The sequence below is a fragment of the Dermatophagoides pteronyssinus genome, unplaced genomic scaffold (genome assembly GCF_027571235.1).
Source record: "Dermatophagoides pteronyssinus isolate colony J.1.1.1.1 unplaced genomic scaffold, Derpt_VIB-CSIC_2022.12 sq0005, whole genome shotgun sequence".
Taxonomy (NCBI): Eukaryota; Metazoa; Arthropoda; class Arachnida; order Sarcoptiformes; family Pyroglyphidae; genus Dermatophagoides; species Dermatophagoides pteronyssinus.
This window is the reverse complement of record NW_027461529.1, coordinates 867,282-883,824: the sequence shown is the minus strand read 5'-3', so window position 1 is coordinate 883,824 and position 16,543 is coordinate 867,282. Positions and strand designations below refer to the sequence as shown.

The following is a 16,543-nucleotide window of genomic DNA, read 5'->3' as shown; positions in this document are numbered from 1 at the left end:
TGCTCATCGAAGAAAAAAAAGAACTGAACATCATGATATTTTGAGTAAAAAAAAAAAATATATGCGTTTGTTTGTGTATGATTGCCAAGAAAATAATGAAGAAAAATCATCATTATTTTTTTTCATATACATACATATAACACACACACGCAAACATATAAAACCCTTATAGAAAAAAAAACAACAACAATTACAATAGTGGGAGTAATGTAATTTTTTGTTTTCGTTTTTTTTTTTATTCACTCATCATTTGGGATAAATAAAATTTATTTTTTGTTTGGCATTGCGCACCTTTTAGTGTATTTTGCACCCAGTCATATCATTTTTTTTTTAATTCAACCAATTTGTTTATTTGTTTTGTTAATAAAAACAAAATAAGAATAACAACAACAACAACAACAAATTCCTAACCTATGGAAAATATTTGAAAAATTTTTTCAATTACAACAACATTTATCTCTTATTTTTCTGTTATAAATTTTTGTTTCTTCCCTTCCTATCTAACCACAATTGACATTTTTGCCAATTGAGATACCTGAATAATTATTGATGTTTAATGTCGAATTATTTATGAATATAAAGCAATGACGATTGTTGACATCAATATTTTTTGTGAACAAAAATTAATGAATATAAAATAATGGCTACATGTAGCCATAATGATGATATTATCATGACTAATCTTAACGATAAACAAGATATTCATTATCATCTATGTCATCAGGCTCCATTAATTACTGGTATGTTTATTCTCATCGATTACGACCTAAGAAATTGTTATTATTTTTATTACCATAGTTTTTGGTGAGTTGAGCGATTTTCTACTTCAGGGACATTTGGCCACACAGATCAATTCGGATCTTGCTCGTGAAAGTATTGATTGGCAAAAGTAATTGGAATTGTTATTTTGATAATGAATGTATGATAAATAAAGTTTTTTTTAAATTCAAATAGCTTTTATGATGTTTCACCGATTCCGGTATATGTTGAAGCATATTTCGTACGTTTAAATGATCGTCAACATTTGTTATGGGATCCACCACCTACACCAAAATCACCAATTATCGATTCGCCATCCCAATCGACACCAACAACAGCCAAACTTTCAGCAACTATTTCTAACAATGATTCAACCATCGGATCAAATCGTATACGTCAATTAAATGCCTCAACATTGAAACGACATCATTCGTTTCAGAATATGATAACATCTGCCTCAAATATTAATGGTCAAAATGTCCGTTCAATATTAGGATCGCATACGAATTCTAATTCAGCCATAGCTGATTCACAACAGCAACAACAACAACAACAACAACAATCGCTTTTATCGATTGATTATCATCATCTGTTCAATTTGTTGAGTCGAAGATATCTTGTCAATAATGGTGCACGCGTTTTACTTAATTCATATTGGCTTGATTCAAATCATGATCTCGAAAGCTATAATAGCCAGATACGCGATTCATTGTTGGATTGGTTTCAAAAAATTCTTCAAATTGCAACAAATCAACATCAACTTGGTTTAAATCAGGATTTTAGTCTTGATTTTTTTGTTGTTATTGTTATCCGTAACTGTATCAATTCAAGCAACACATGTAACAATCGAATGACAACGACGAAACACTCCCAAGAACAATTGCTCAATCTGAACAACTTAGTTAATGAAACAAATTCTTCATCACGATCATCATCATCAACAGTAAATCTGACCACAGCTAAAGCCCCAAAGAATAGTGATAAATCACCAAATATTGGTAAAAAACAAATGAGCCGAATTCAAACACAACCACCACATCCATTATCATCATCAATGTCATCATTAAATACTACGGGTCATGGAAGTGCTGGATCGCTGTCACAATCGCCCACCTACCTAACTCATCAACAATTAGCAGATCAGATTCGTAATGATCTTCTCGTTTGTTTTCAGCTTTTTCGCCAAAATCAATCCACCAATTGTAGCAATATGGCACAAAGTGGAATTCCATCAAATAATTCTCGTATCGCTCATCAACTCCTTGAACGCATAATTATTTTTGATTCAACATCTAATTCTTCATCGAATGCCCAAAATATGTCAAATATGAATCAATCCAATATTTCGACAGGTTCAAATACGGGTGGTTCTGTAACAAATAATATGGCTACATCAACTAATCCGATTTTGTCAAGCACGGCTCGAACATTCTCGGCACTGAGTAATTTTTCTACTAGTTCAATTAAAATTGCGCCAACCTCGATGATCTTAATGTCACCGACAAAAAGTGGATCTCGTTTATCTAAAACGTCTGCGTTATTGACGGGTACGTCATCCACGTCATCATCATCATCTTCATCTGTAGCTGGATCAATGTCATCAACAGTCAGTTATAATTACAGTCAATTTATTATCAAAATTCGTCAGTTTTTGTTAGAATTTTACTCAAAACAATTTCATTGTTTTGAGAAATTGATACGCCATATTCGTGAACTTCGTACCGACCCGGATTGGGATTTTTTTGGGTTCTTTTTGCTTCAAGAAGAACTTGCTTTTGCTCATGAATCGCTTGGTCTTTATAATAAAGCATTGGTTCAATATGATGAGCTTGATGCCCTTTTTTCTCAATTAATTCTAAACGCTTCACATCATGGTGGTTTCGGCGCACCACGATGGCTTCGTTATCGTCTTATGCAATCGATCGATGATTCATTAATTATGGAAAATGAAACAAATAGTAATTATAAAAATACCAAGTCAGAAGCTTGGACCGGTCTGTGCCTTTGTAATCAAGAATCAATCATGAAACTACGAATGTCGATAGTCGAATCTGTTTTGGCCGATATTTCAACCACTGTATCAGATTTCTCATTATCATCTAGTCCCCTGCTCGGTGGCGATCCACTTGGTGTGCAAATAAAACCGAACAGTCATCAAATTAGTTTATTAGATTTCCGTAATTATCTTTATGCACGCCAATGTCATTTATTGTGTTTGTTGAACAAACCATGGGAATTGGCTTCTCGAGCTCTTCCATTTTTACAAACGGCTGTTGCCGAATTGAACATGTTAGAGGTAAGTTGTGCTTTCATTCTTATAAATGATTATAATGTAATTTATATCTGAAGATTTCGATGACTCCTGGAGGTATCGCATGTTGGGTGTTTCTTTCAGTCCTCGAAATTTTGCATAAATGTGAACGATATAGTGATTCATCTCAATTGGAATCATATTCCTATCATACTGTAGGCCTATGGTCATACGCACGTGATAATGTATGTATTATTCTAGAAAACTTTTTTTTTCATCTTAACTGATATATTCTTAATGATTATTAAATTAAGTTAATTGAGCTTGGAAAAATCTGTAATTTAATGCCCTATGGTGATTCCACAATATATGGTGATATCAAATCGACAAATACTCGTTCATCCTATTCATCTGAACATTTACATCGAATGGTTGAATTAGTGGCTGGTATGGGTGCAGATCCACATATCCGTCCATCAAGTAATTCATTGATTGTTTTATTGGTATATATTTATTTTAATTGTGATTCGCTTATGTGATAGGTTCCAGTCAAAGTGATGATGATTGGATGAGTCCACAAGAACGTTTAAAAGATGCCCTTTCATCTCCAGAATTATTTTTGCGTCATTATCTAGAAATAACTGAATTAACAATGGGAACCTACAAACATATCGGTCATATTCGCTGCGCCCGATTGATTGGAAAACAATTAGCCGAGTTGAATCTGTAAGTGTGTTCTTATTATTTGTTTTTCTCTCATTGAATTTATTTTAAATAGGAAACTAAACAAACCACAACAGGCATTACCTTTCTTGTTGGATCTGTATCATATGTTTCAGATGGAACATTGGTCAATGCTCAAGCAAGAAGCATGTCGTTTATTAGCTCAATGTTTGGAACAACTTTATTTCAATATTTCAAATACATTGATACAGCCTGTTACTGATCACCAATCATCTTCATGTAATAATTTCAATCTAGAGCCAATTATACGAAGTGCTTTTCGTACATACCTCATATTATTTTTAAAGCCAGAAGGATTATTAACAATTCAATCACAAAAACTATTCGATTCGGGTAGCCATCTGGTGGATATGTGCCAGAATAAAAATCTATCACAATATTATTGCCATAATTATCTGGAATCCATGTTTCGTCTTATACGCCATTATGAAATGCGTGCTTTCAAACTTAAAGACATGTTGTTTAAACAATCGAACGAAAAGTTGCCAGAAAACTTGGCTAATTTCGAATGGTTGAATCAAAAATTATTGGCCATACATAATTCTCATTCTGACCTGTTTAATGAAGGATCGTCAAATTCCTCGATTGGTGGTCGATCTAGTTCACGGTCATCGCCTAATGATCCAATTGGTTGCAATTCAAATTCGTCTTCCAGCTCGAACATTAACAATAATTTTGGCGATTCAACCGAATCAACCATTAAAAAACAACGAAATAATCATCAAGAATCAAATTTCAACAAAGCGAATTCAAATGAACTTCTGGCCAGTCAGCAACAGCAACAATGTGGTAGAAGCTTTAATGATCCAGGGTTAGGTCGTAGTTATTCGCATCATTCATCATCATCATTGTCATCATCATCAAATTATAATGAGCCAAATTTTTTCCAAATCGAATCTATTGAAATAGACTGTGATTCATCTTTAAATGATACTAATTCTTTACGTTTAAATGGTAGTTCATCTAATGTAACAACTTCTCGAAAGAATAATCAAAGTTTCATTGCCGGATCTGTATTGACTTTGCGATTGAAGTTATTTAGCCACTTAGGATTGCCACTAAAATTGGATCGTATGCTTGTGACTGTTCAATGTCATAGAAATGATCCTTGGTTATCGACATTACCTAATTCAGTGAATAATCGAAATGAAAAAAGTTCACAAGAGACTAATGCTCAGGTTCAAAAATGTTCATGTATGATTGGTACAGATTCTCAACAATTGCAACGAGATTCATCTGAAAGTATTGATTGTATAAATGGTTATAACCGATTATCATCGTGCTGTCAGATACCATCAGCTCAGGTAGAAAGATATTATTGTCAAACACTACGATTAACCGGTGTTAAATGTTTGAATGGTGATCGTTTATTACGACGTACAGATTTTCTTGGTTATCGAAACGGATCCTTTGATGGTTATCATAAATTTATGTCACAATCATTACCTATATCATTACTAAATCAACGTCTTTCTTATGACGATTATTCCAAGTATTTTCGTTTTTTGTCATCACAATTTCAATTTTCTGTTCTGAATTCTGATGAAATATTAATGCTGGAAACTGGTTCAAATGAATATGAACTTCGATTCTATTCACCTGAAAATCTGCACACAATTGCCCAACAATTAGATCTTTTTGATCAATCTGAATCGGCCCCAACAAATCATCACATTAATCATCTTTGGTTTAATCTTGATCAATTAATTTTGTTTTGTCACTTTGATAATCAATTGCAAAATTCATCAGCTATGGAACAGAAAAATCAGACAATGAACTTTGCATTAATTGAAGATTTTTCTACTGCCATTCGTTCTATCAATTTTAATCGATCGATCAGCGGAGGTAACGCACATGGAATCTCTAGTTTTCGATTAGTCGAATGTCCGCCATCTATCGAATTGGTGCCATTATTTGAACCTGAAGAATCGTATTTTCAAACAATGTCTAATATGTGTTTTATTGGTATTGAACAATCAGTATGTTTAAGATTAAATTCAGGCACTTCAAAACTACCAAAAGGCTTAAAATGTTTTATTAAAATCAATCAAATATCATCTATGCCATCAAGCACGGCAATCATTTCTAGTAATCATATGGAGCCATTTGAATATAATTCTCGTCTTATCAACGTTACGTTATATCAACCAAATGATAATGAAGAACTTTTTTATTTTTTTCTTGATCATCAATTGGAACCTTTTGAAACATATCAATTGAATTTACGTCTTCGTTCATCGTATCACCGATCGAAATTGATTCAAATTCATGGTACAAATAATTGGAATCAAATTTCCAGCATTGATTCGAAGCCAAAACATGGAGGATCAGCAAGCCAAGTTGATCAATATGAATTCCAATTATCATTAACATGGAAGAATTTGGATAATGTTCAGACATTCGACCTGCCATTCAATCAATCATCGTTGGATACTCAAATGGCCTGTTGTCAATTTACTTTATCTGATCCATTCGATGTTTTTCCTCGTGTATACACGCCTTCTCCACAACGTAAACTTTTAAAAATTCAAGTTCGTGGCTCTCAAAGATTGCCATCTTATATTGAACTATATTTTCAACATCCTACATTGATTGTTCCATTTTTGGATTCAAATGAAATCAATATACTAAAACCGATTGGTATGGAAAACGATATAAATGACCATGAATTTCAACAAAAATTGATGGCATCCAGTGAAATCAATTTTGTATGGGTTTTAGAAACAAATCATAATCATTTGTTGAATTTAAACAAAATGAATCTCGAACTTCAGTTTAAACCTAAATTCATTACAAATGAATCGATTCTTTTAAGTAATGATAACCAACAATTTGGATCGATAGTAAAAATTTCTTATATAATATCGATACAATATTCCTGTCGAACACGATATACAATCAGACAGTGGATCGAACCATTGATCAAAAATCAAACTGGCACTAAAAATAGTACTAGTGAAATCATACGGATTGGACATTCATGTTTATTGCGTATTAAAATTGAACGTTTAGATTCTAGTGATGAAGATGAATTCATTATGTATGAATTGATTTGTGATCCACAATTATGGCAGTTTGTTTCAATTAGTTCTTCACAACAATTAGAAGATTCTAACAATAATATTGACGATAGTATTAGTGAATTGAATGGTGGTCCTGTATCGATAAGTTCACATCAATCATTACAATCAACTACAACACTTTCGTCAATGGCGATAAATGATGGATCTCGAGTGATCAAATTCATAGGTCAATCATCATCGAACATGGTTAATAATGAAGAATCACAATCACAACGACGATCATTTGAAACATCATTCGAAGTAATACCATTAATAGACGGATATATACCATTACCTTTAGTGCGATTATCTCAATATAAAATAATATCGAATGAATCTAACAATGTACAAGATTCTGGACGAATAACACCAAATACTAATAATCGCATTGGTCAATCTTCCAATAATACTTTGCAAAAAACAACAAGTAATGCAATCGAATCAATTTCAGCAATGCTATCAGAAAATCTTTCGTTATCCGGAAAAAATTGGTCAAAATATCTTACATCATCGAATAGTTCACAACAAGAACAACGAATCAACGTTGATAATAATAATGATGCTCAACAGCAATCATCATTGAATTCAATTACATCATTACGTAATGCACGATTAGAACCATTCGAACCTGGACAGGTATATAATTATAATCGTTCCAGTCAAGTTTATGTATTACCTTCGAATGTTGGCGGTAGTCAAAACATTGAAAATTAATTGAAATTTTTATTATTTTCTTCATTTTATTTATAAATTATTAATTATTCATAATTCATTCCTTGTTCGTTGTTTTTGTTTTTTTTTACTGTTTGTCATCATTAACTTTATTTTTTTTCCATCTATTAAAAAAACAAAAATATGATGAATTTTTTCATTTATCTTTGTATTGTTTTTTGATATTTTATCATATTAAATAATAATAAAAAACTTTTTTTCTCAAATCAATTGTTATTTTATTGAGTTGTTTCTGGTTCTTCTTTTAGTATTTCTAAAGAAGATATGGATGTTTGGGTGGTTTCTTCATTGACACTTTCCATCGGTTGGTTTGATGATTCCAAAGACAATTTTTCTTCCTCGTTGTTCGTTTCATTTCTGTAATATTCATTTTTTTAAAATTAAGAAAACTTGAATAAAATCATAAAATAATTACGTTTGCATTGATTGCTTTTCTTGTTCATCCAAATTTTGATTCAAATTTTGTATTTGTTCTCGTGCCATTTGGCAATGAAGTTTCAATTCTTCAATTGATTGTTGATGAATTTCTTGATTAGTTTGTTCCAATGCTTCAACAGCAATTGCAGCGGCTGGTGAACGATCAGATAATGTTGAAACTAATTTTGTACTTTCAACCAATGCTTCGGTTAATAATCGAAGTTGTTCAATCTTTTCACGAAAAGCTCGTTCAGAATTATCACGTTCGAATTGAAGTTGAGTTTTCATTTCTTGAATTTTCATCAATTGTTCTCGTTTTTTCTTCAACTCTTGATCCAATTCAATTTGTTTTTGACGTAACATATTTTGTAGATGTTCAATCTCTTCAATTTCACCAATCATATTATTCGATTCATTTTTGGAATCAGAATCCATTTTTTTCTAGTAAACAAAAGTTGAGTAAAATAAAAAACGTGCTCACCTAACGGATATTGCGATGAATGTATCGATGCTTGATGCGAATATCACTATTTCTTTAAATCATACTGAATCAAGCCAAAAAAAAATTCAACCAGTTATAAATAGCAACTGAGTAAAGAAAAATAAGATCATTTTTTCCGTTTGTTGGAATGTAGCCAATTGAAAACTTAGTAAAAAGGTGTGTAACAATTTTTTGTTTTTCATTCAAAATTTCAATTCATCTTAACATCAATAAAATCTTTGGTTGGTTCAAGATTTTCTGTATGAACATTATTTTGAGATATTTCGATAATATTCTTCAATATTTTCTTTAAAAAATTGTTACTATTCTAAATACAGATGGCGTCAATTGTATCATTGCGAAAAAAAAATCAATAAAAAATGATGATAAAACACAACCCAAAACTTTTATTTGGGAAGTTTTTTTTTCGTTGGAAATAGGAGAAGTTGTTTGTTATGATTCAAACTAAAATATATGATGATATTTAATTGATCTGTTTTGATTGATTTATTTGGCCTCTTCATCAATTAAATTTCTTTTTTTTTCAATTTAATAATTCATACGAAAGGAAATTTTTTTTCCCATAATAGCTGTTAACTTTGAAAAAAAACAAGATACAATAACAAACTAATGTTTATTTTGCTAAAGAATTTACCTTTAACGAAAATGAATATTTAAAAAAAACAAACAAATCCATTTCAAGGTGAATATAATGGAATCGAACAAACAACATTCAAAAAAAAAAAACATTTTTTAAAATGAAAATGAAGCACACAAAGCAAACGAAACATTTTGATCTATTCATTAAAATTATTCATTTCGATAACTAATTGAATAAGAAAAAAAGAAAATTATTCATTTTGTTTCATTCAATTCCTCTATGTGAATGCATTCGGTGTCATGATAAATCATTAGAATTTTGGAATATTTGGTTAAAGTTACAAATCATCATAACGAAAAAAAAAGAAAAACATGAATCAAAATCGTTTTTTTCAATAGTAAAAAAACCGTTATTATGTTTTTTTTTGTAGAAAAAGTAATGGCATTCAACAAAATGAATTCGACAGAAAATCGAATGTTCAAACAAACTAAAAAAAATTGAATTTTTGTTTTCTATTCCTTTAGGAGATTTCTATGTTATCTGGTGTAGGTGTATGTTATTCTTTCTTTCTTTCTCGCTTTGTGTGTAAGCCGAAAATGTTATTTGTTTTTTTTCGGTTTTCTACCTTCAAGTCATTTTATTTTGGAATTTAACCTAGAAAAAATGCCTATGATGATGACAATCAAAAAATCCACATTATTTTTTTTTTTTGATTTTCAAGAATTTTTCACTGAACATGATCATATAATTTTGAATTCAAAATGTTTATTTTATTCGTATCAATCTGAATGGACTTTTTTCTTTTTTTTTCCTTCATCAATGGATTATAAGTAATTTGAGTGAGGATTTTTTTCTTTGAATTTATTTTATAAATTCAATTCCAAATTATTTTCGAAGCCGTATTAGTTTTTGTTGTTGATGTTGTAAGAAAATGAAATGAACTAAGAATATTTGAAATTCATCGACAACATCCGAAAATAACAAACAAGAAATACAAAGTTAAAAAAGTTATTGAGAAAATCCTATTTATAGAATCCTATATCTTATTCATTAGGATTATCCAGAAGTAAAACAAAACTTTTCAGTGAGTAAATAAAATGTAAAGTATTTGAAGGATATAATCATCATGTACAATTAAGAATTCCTGTTTTAAAAAAGAAAATTTAAAAAAAAATCTCAATTCTTGGATTTTTAAATTACAATATAAACATAATTATCCGGTAAAAAACATTTTGATGAATTCATTTACTGAAAACAAAAATTGAAATTTTCAATGCAAAGAATGAGGTTCACTACCAAAACATAATAATAATTATCACCATCATTATCATCTGATTCTTTGTTTAATCGTTTTTTTTCTCATTTATTCATTAGGTTCAAGGCTATAATCATTTACTTTTTTTTCCTCCGAATTTGAGAAATAAAAATAAATTTATTTCACAAATTTATTTTTTCTTATTACTGTCATTTATCTCTAAATTTACAAGAATTATCATTAAGTGTCTTATGATGATGATGATTGTGTCACAAGATCGAAAAAAAAGACAACACATTGAAAAGCAAAAAAACAGAATTTCTTTTTTAGAGCAGATATAACACATGCATTTTTGAACAAATTTTCTTTTTACTTTCTTTTTTTTCATTTATTTCTGTTGTCACATTAATTTTCAAGTAATTTTCATTCATCAAAAATGAAAATTATACTAGAAAATAAAAAGAATTGAATGAAAGAAACAAAATGATTGTTAATCAGAATTATGAAGTAAAAAGAAGAATAAAAAAGAATAATGAGAAAAGTATGTTTTATTTTGATACTATTTTTTTTTGGTTGGTTGTTGTTGCAATAATGTTGATGATGATATTACTATGACGACAAGATCAAATTAAGCTATAGATGAAAAAACCGAATGAAACTATTGCGTGCATTTATTGTATTCAATTCAAATCAATTCAATTTTTTTTTATTTTTTGATCGATTCATTTCATTTTATTTATTCTTTAGTTTAATTGATTGACTTTATCTTGTTCGTAAGCCAAAATTTTCATTCGTTTTTTTTTCTTTCATTCATCCATAATTTTCAATTCGAATTTGTTTATTATTGACAAAATAAGAATCGATTCAACTACAATTTTTTTTTGGAAAATTCTCGCCCAATCCAAACATAATAATAATAAACATTTTAACAAAATTGATTGAGAATATTGACATTAGAACAACAAAAAAAATATATAGTTTGATTAGCAATAAAAATAGAAAATCGAGTGAAGAAAAAAAAATTGCACCAAAAGAAAAACATGTGATCAACAATAAAATATAAAAATTCCAATTCTATATTTCACACTTAGTGAGTGAAACAAAAAAAAAGCAAAAAATTAACCCCTCTATAATTAATCAACCGATTATCAATGATTAATACATGCACACAAATAGAGAAAAAGATGTGGCGAAAATATTGACATAGTAATTATCATTTCAAATTAATCTGATAGATACAAATGATTATTATAAATCAAGTACAACAGAAAAAAAATGTTGATGTAAAATTTTAACAAACCAAAAAATAATTAATTATTATTATAACTTTAACTTTAACAACGATGCTGATAATGATGATGATAGAATTGAACAGCAATGGAATTGTACTTATTGTGCAATTATAAATGCATAATTTACGATTTGCAAATGGGTTGCAATTTTCAACAACAAGACCTTGATGTTTGTTTCTTTTCTTTTTTTTCCTTTTCGTTTTTTTTGGATATTGAAATTATTTATAGTCATTTTCAAATTTTTTATTATTATTTGATTCTAAATGTAATTGCCAAGTTCATTCATATCTTTAAAAAAAAGATATTATTAAACATGATGATGTTGATGATGATAATGGTAAATGTACATCGTTGAAAAGTAAAGAATTTCAATCATAATTGTCATCATCATCATCATCATCATCAACAACATCTTGGTAATCACATTTTTTAATAGAAAATGAAAATGAAAAAAAAACAAAAAAACTAAACACATAATCCAATCGAAAACTCAATATCCTTTTGGACATCATTATTATCATCAACAACAACAGATTGATGATAATTTAATAGAATTTAATTTAAAATATTTTTCCCCTCTTTCTTCAATCATATGATCTAATGGTGATTGACAAAAAAAATATATGAAAGATTTTTCGATTTTTTTCGGATAGGAAGGACATTATCATAGATTTGATTGATTGAAACGTAATTTGTGTACGAAAATAAATGACACAAACAATTAAAACAAAAAATCATTTTCAATTTTTATAATCCTATGATAATGATGATTAAATTCTTTTAAATTTTTTTGGGTTTTATCAACAGGTTTTTTCTAATTTTCTGATTATTATAATTTTGGTTCATATTAGGTTCGATTCAATTTTTATATATATTTGATTAGCTAATTTAATGACTTTCTGTTTTTCATTATTATTCTAGGCACTTTAATGTTTTGTACAGCAGCAAAATGTACGATTCTTCGATTTGTTTTCCCACTTCATTTGTTTCTTTTTTTTTCTTCATTTCAATTGGTGGTGGTTCATGGTCGCACACATCAAAATCCTAAATGATGATTGCATTGAATGTTAATGAGAAAAAAAAATGTTATCGAAAATGTTAAAACATCAACAACAACAACAACAACAGAGAAAAAAATCGAAAATGTTAATTCTCAAGAGAATTTTGTTATAAAAATAAAATGTACTATTTAACGAATTTAGCCATTGATTTAAATTGATTTTTGTTTTGTTTGACCAATTTTGATGGTGAAAAATAATGATCAACATTTTGTTTTTCTTATACATTGTAGGTATCATTTATCGATAAGTTAAGAATCTGTCCCATTCTTTATTCAACTTTACATTATTCAAATTCTGTATTCTAATGAATGTAAAAATGAATTTTTTCCCTTGTTCAATATTTTATCATTCATTTTTTTTTGTTTTGTTTTCCGATTTTATTGATTTACGAAACAAATGACGATGATGATGAATAAAACATATTGAAAGATTTTTAACGGAATTTAGAAATTCATGCGCAAATTTTTATAACATTATTGCACATGAATTCATTTACAAGGCCATTTTTCTTTGTATGTGTGTGTGTGTCCATGGCCCATGTGTCATTGATGATGTCAATGATGATGAGCCAGATATTATTAGAAAGTTACAATGAATATAGAATGAAAATATATAAAAGGCTACAAGTGTTCCAGCACTTATATCGATTCTTTATTTTATGATATTATATATGGCATTTACTGTTACAAATAATACAAGCAGCCTGGAGACAAATACAAACTTTTATACATTATTTTGTTACTTATAAATAATAATTTTTCAATGAATATGCGTAATGAAAATAAGATACATTTTCCCAATTTCTATCTGGATTAATGTATAAAATGATGTTGGTTTTTTTTTGAAGAAAAATGAATTTTTTTCCTCTTGGATTTCTAGCTAAAAAACATAACAAACATTTTGTTTTGTTTTAATTAAATGAAAAAAAAATATATATTTTTCCAAATAATTTGATGATTTGAAATAATAAGATTAATAAGAAATAATAATATAGAATTAGTTTGTTTCTAATTTCTACTTACAATTTATCATCATCATCACCATCGAATCTTATCCTAGCTAGATAAACAACAAACATTGATTTATGTAATCAAATAATGTTTGTTGCTATAACCCGTTTTTATCTAACATAATATTCTGGTTGTTTTTTTTTCTTTTCACTTTTACTTTCTCAATATTTTTCCATATGTTTAATTCTTTCTGTTTTTAAATTAATTGTTGTTGATATTTCTTTTTGCTGTTTGAATAATGAATATATCTGGCAAAGAGAGAGAGAAAGAAAAAAAACCCGATGCAATATTTTCTAATACTTTGTCATAAGTGATGATAATGGCCATGAAATGAATTTCTCATTTTTCTACTTTCATTTCTCTCTTTCATTTCTCTTTATTTTTCATCCCGAAAAACAACTGAATTGAAAAATTCATTGGAATGATAAAAACAGTTATAATGATGATGATGATGATGATGCTACTTTGTATTCTATTTTTATATATAAACACATTACACTTAAGCACACACATAATATTCAACAACAACAACAACAATCATTATTTTGATATTGTCAGAATGAGAATTTTCAGATACAGATTGGAATTTCGTATCACTGATAACAATTATAAATCTCGTTTTAATCAATTTTTTTTCATTGTCAAGGCTAATTTTTGTTTCGTTTTTTTTGTTATGATATTTTCTATTTTTATTTCTTTTCTTTTCTTTTTTTCGAATAAATTCTACATTGTTTTTGAAAATTATTTCTTTTAAATCCGCATAACCAACATTGTTCAATTATTTATGATCCAATATTATTATGTTTGTGTTTATGTGAAATGCCATAATCAATCAGTCAGTCAGGTGGTTAGATTCTTGCATTTTTTCTTTTCTTTTCTTCGAATTTGTTTTTTATTTAATCATGATGATGATGATGATGATGATAATCAATATGGCGTCCTCGAATTGATTTTAACATTGATTGTACGCAAACGCAAATTGGAATAGAATTTTCCCTCTCTCTCTCTCTCTCTCTTTTCATCATCATCATCATTTAATGAAATTACGGGGAAAAAAGACATTATCATCATCATCATCATCATTGAAGATCATTAATTGTGCGCATTGGCAATTTAAAAGAAAAAATTTACCACATTTTCGCACTTAATAATTTACCTTGCGGGTTATTTTCAAGTTTTTTTTTGTTTGATGTTGAACAATTCAAAAAAATTTTTCAAATTATTAATATTTTTTATTTAAAAAAATTAACGAAATCTGCCAAAATTACGAAATTATCTCTAAAGTATTTTTCTTTATAATCTCATTTTTCTGATATTTCTATAGATGAAAATATAAATTACCCTTGGGTATTTTTCGATGAAAAAAATTTAGTGAATACAGGAAAATGGGGTAAATCGAAAATAAAAGACAAAAAAAAAAAAAAAATGAAAATTATCGATAAAGGGTGGGGAAAAAATAAACAAAACCCCACCAGCACCAATCCATCTTTAAATCGATATATTCAAATAATTCAATCAATCAATTGATGATTACATTCTTGTCATATTCTATAATAATTCGTTTAAAGTGCATTGGATTTCATTCAATTTTATAATTATTTTTCATTACATTTCAAATACAAAAAAAAAATTTGTCAAATCCAAAATGCAATCCAATTTCGATTTCATTCCTATCAAAGTTGTCCCCTATCTCATTCTATTTGGTATTTTGTATGTCAATATATTTCTGGGTCTTTTTTTCAATAAAAAAAATAAGATAAAATTCCCAATAAATAATATGGATCTCAATGGAACATAAACAGAAAATATTTGTTTTTACTTGTTTTTTTTCCACCGAAAAAAAAATCTATTCATTACATGATTTATATATTGATGTTTACTACAAATAAATATTTGATATTTGTTTCAATTTGTTTTTGTTGCCAATATCATAGTTGGCGTCATCCAAAAAGAAAAAAGTTCAATGTAATTCATTTCAAGTATTTAAAAAACAAAATATATAACATATGCACATTGTTATTGTTTTAATTCATAATGATAATAATAATAATAGTTCTAAAACAAAATTAATTTGAATATCAAGAGAATTTCATTACAGAATCTGTTTGGTTTATTTTCAAATTTATTCGAATCACATTTCATTTTATTGTAACACGCCTGTGCACATTGATTAATTTTTATTCAATATATATTTTCTTATAGAAATTTTTTTTGTATCATAGAATGTCTGTTGAATTTTGGCCATGGCCTTAATGTTTGTTTTGTTTTGTTATTCTTTCTTGTCGCTATCCTATAGTGATATATTTTATATAGATCAATAGGTACTTCAATACTACAGTAGTTCAAGTAGTAGTAGTAGCAACAAAAAAAATTGTAACAAGAATAATTTACAATCTTTTTTTTGCTGTTTGGTTAATTATATAGATAAATTAGTAATTATTAATGGTGTTGATAAAAGATTGAATAAATAATGAATTTCAATTCTTATCAACATCTTTCAAGCAAATAATTTAGTTAAATTTTTTCTTCAATTCTTTTCAATCTTTCATTTCAAAAAAAAAAAAAAAAAAAATCATCTATAGAATCTTCTTTTTCATTAGTCATATTAGTCGATTCATTAATAACTTCCTTTTAGAATGAATTATAATTAAGTTACAAATTAAGAATTTTTTTTTTGGCCAAAATATTTTCCAAGAAAAAAGTGAAGAAAAAAACAGAGAAACATGTCATATCAAAATTTATTTTCACAAAAAAAAAGAAATTTTTCTTATAGAAATTTATCATTTCCAACAAAAAAAAATTAAAGATCCATGACGCCTACACTTTCAACTTAACAACACCTCTCTCATTCTTTGTTCCAAAACACACGCACACACAC

General features: G+C 28.0%; 2 protein-coding genes and 1 long non-coding RNA gene across 3 annotated transcripts; 2 read left to right on the top strand and 1 right to left on the bottom strand.

Moving 5' to 3' along the window:
* The first annotated feature begins 7 nt into the window (after positions 1-7).
* Positions 8-7,754, top strand: SIDL (SIDL trafficking protein particle complex subunit 10). Its single transcript, XM_027339211.2, has 7 exons — positions 8-740; positions 799-889; positions 955-3,055; positions 3,109-3,255; positions 3,325-3,490; positions 3,553-3,736; positions 3,789-7,754. Exons 1-7 carry the CDS (start codon positions 641-643, stop codon positions 7,528-7,530), a joined length of 6,531 nt encoding a protein of 2,176 aa, XP_027195012.2. The 5' UTR covers positions 8-640; the 3' UTR covers positions 7,531-7,754.
* On the bottom strand, positions 7,520-8,508 carry LOC113789645 (uncharacterized). Its single transcript, XM_027339212.2, has 2 exons — positions 7,964-8,508; positions 7,520-7,905 (listed from the first exon to the last, which is right to left on the bottom strand). Exons 1-2 carry the CDS (start codon positions 8,398-8,400, stop codon positions 7,767-7,769), a joined length of 576 nt encoding a protein of 191 aa, XP_027195013.2. The 5' UTR covers positions 8,401-8,508; the 3' UTR covers positions 7,520-7,766.
* A 3,863-nt stretch (positions 8,509-12,371) lies between these two features.
* On the top strand, positions 12,372-13,092 carry LOC142644973 (uncharacterized). Its single transcript, XR_012846181.1, has 2 exons — positions 12,372-12,445; positions 12,516-13,092. It is a non-coding gene; the product is annotated as an uncharacterized LOC142644973 (long non-coding RNA).
* Positions 13,093-16,543: the final 3,451 nt, after the last annotated feature.